Source organism: Coturnix japonica, unplaced genomic scaffold (genome assembly GCF_001577835.2).
Source record: "Coturnix japonica isolate 7356 unplaced genomic scaffold, Coturnix japonica 2.1 chrUnrandom458, whole genome shotgun sequence".
NCBI classification, from domain to species: domain Eukaryota; kingdom Metazoa; phylum Chordata; class Aves; order Galliformes; family Phasianidae; genus Coturnix; species Coturnix japonica.
The window spans coordinates 87,980-90,158 of NW_015439872.1; the positions used below are offsets into that span (position 1 = coordinate 87,980).

A 2,179-nucleotide genomic window follows, 5' to 3' on the forward strand; every position below is an offset into this window, starting at 1 on the left:
TATGGGGTCCTGTAGGGGGTATGGGATCCTATATGGGATCCTATATGGGATATGGGGTCATATATGGGGTATATGGGGTTCTATATGGGGTCCTATAGGGGATATGGGGTCCTATATGGGGTATGGGGCCCTATATGGGGTATGGGGTCCTATAGGGGGTATGGGGTCATATATGGGATCCTATATGGGGTATATGGGATCCTATATGGGGTTCTATATGGGGTATGGGGTCTTATATGGGGTATATGGGGTCCTATATGGGGTATATGGGATCCTATATGGGGTATGGGGTCTTATATGGGGTATGGGGTCATATATGGGGTATGGGGTCCTATATGGGGTCCTATATGGGATATATGGGGTATGGGGTCCTATATGGGATCCTATAGGGGATATATGGGGTATATGGGGTATATGGGATCCTATATGGGGTATGGGGTCTTATATGGGATCCTATAGGGGATATGGGGTCCTATATGGGGTATGGGGTCTTATATGGGGTATATGGGATCCTATAGGGGATATGGGGTCCTATATGGGATCCTGTAGGGGATATATGGGGTATATGGGGTCTTATATGGGGTATATGGGGTATATGGGGTCCTATAGGGGATATAGGGGATCCTATAGGGGATATAGGGGATCCTATAGGGGATATAGGGGATCCTATATGGGGTATGGGGTCCTATATGGGATCCTATAGGGGATATATGGGGTATATGGGGTCATATAGGGGGTATGGGGTTCTATATGGGGTATATGGGATCCTATATGGGGTCCTATATGGGGTATGGGGTCATATATGGGGTATATGGGGTCCTATATGGGGTCCTATATGTGGTATATGGGGTCTTATATGGGATCCTATATGGGATATGGGGTCCTATATGGGATCCTATAGGGGATATGGGGTTCTATAGGGGATATATGGGGTTCTATAGGGGATATATGGGGTATATGGGATCATATAGGGGGTATGGGGTCTTATATGGGGTCATATATGGGGTATATGGGGTCCTATATGGGGTATGGGGTCCTATATGGGGTATATGGGATCCTATATGGGATCCTATAGGGGATATATGGGGTCCTATATGAATGAATGAATGGGAACTAATGAATGGGAACCTATAGTGGAGTGAATGGATGGGAACCTAAAGTGAATGAATGAATGGGAACCTATAGTGAATGAATGAATGAATGAATGAATGGGAACTTATGAATGGGAACCTAAAGTGGAGTGAATGGATGGGAACTAAAGTGAATGAATGAATGAATGGGAACTTATGAATGGGAACTAAACAATGTTATGAATGAACGGCGGCCATCTTGTTTTCCCACGCCTCTCTCTAGGGCCCGTTCATAACGAACTGAGCTTCCAACCTCCCATCTCCAACCACCCCGGTGAGTCCAGGTCAATGGCTCCCATAGGAATCAATGGGACCCCATAGGAATCAATGGGGCCCCATAGGAATCAATGGCTCCCATAGGAATCAATGGGATCCCATAGGAGTCAATGGAGCCCCATAGACTCCCATTATAACCCTATAGGACCCCATAGAGACCCCATAGACCCCCATATACCCCATAGAGACCCCATTAGACCCCATAAGACCCCATAGAGACCCCATAGGACCCCATTAGACCCCGTAGGACCCCATTATCTCCCATTAGACCCCATAGGACCCCATAAGCCCTCATAGGACCCCATTAGAGCCCCATAGGACTCCATAAGACCCCATAGGATCCCCATAGAACTCCATAGAGCCCCATAGAGACCCCATAGGACCCCATTATCTCCCATAGAACCCCATAGGACCCCATTAGACCCCATTAGATCCCATAAGACCCCATAGAGACCCCATAGAGCCCAATAGGAACCAATAGACCCCATTAGGAACCCATAGGACCCCATAGAGCCCCATTAGACCCCCATAGGATCCTATAGGACCCCATAGGACCCCATTAGACCCCATAGAACCCCATAAGATCCCATTAGACCCCATAGGACCCCATAGACCCCCATTAAACCCCGTAAGACCCCATTAAACCCCATAGGATCCCATAGGATTGCATTGGCTTCCATAGAGCCCAATAGACCCCCATAGACTCCCATTATAATCTGCTATAGCGCCCCCTAGTGGCCGCTAATGGTATTGCAGCCCCCATAGGAATCAAT

At 47.7% G+C, this 2,179-nt stretch overlaps 1 protein-coding gene across 1 annotated transcript in view; it reads left to right on the top strand.

Moving 5' to 3' along the window:
* SMAD4 (SMAD family member 4) overlaps positions 1–2,179 on the top strand; it is a 53,713-nt gene that overhangs the window by 28,976 nt on the left and 22,558 nt on the right. Inside the window, exon 6 of the mRNA XM_032441649.1 lies at positions 1,354–1,404. Coding sequence (XP_032297540.1) covers positions 1,354–1,404 — 51 coding nt within the window. The remainder of the gene's footprint in view (positions 1–1,353; positions 1,405–2,179) is intronic.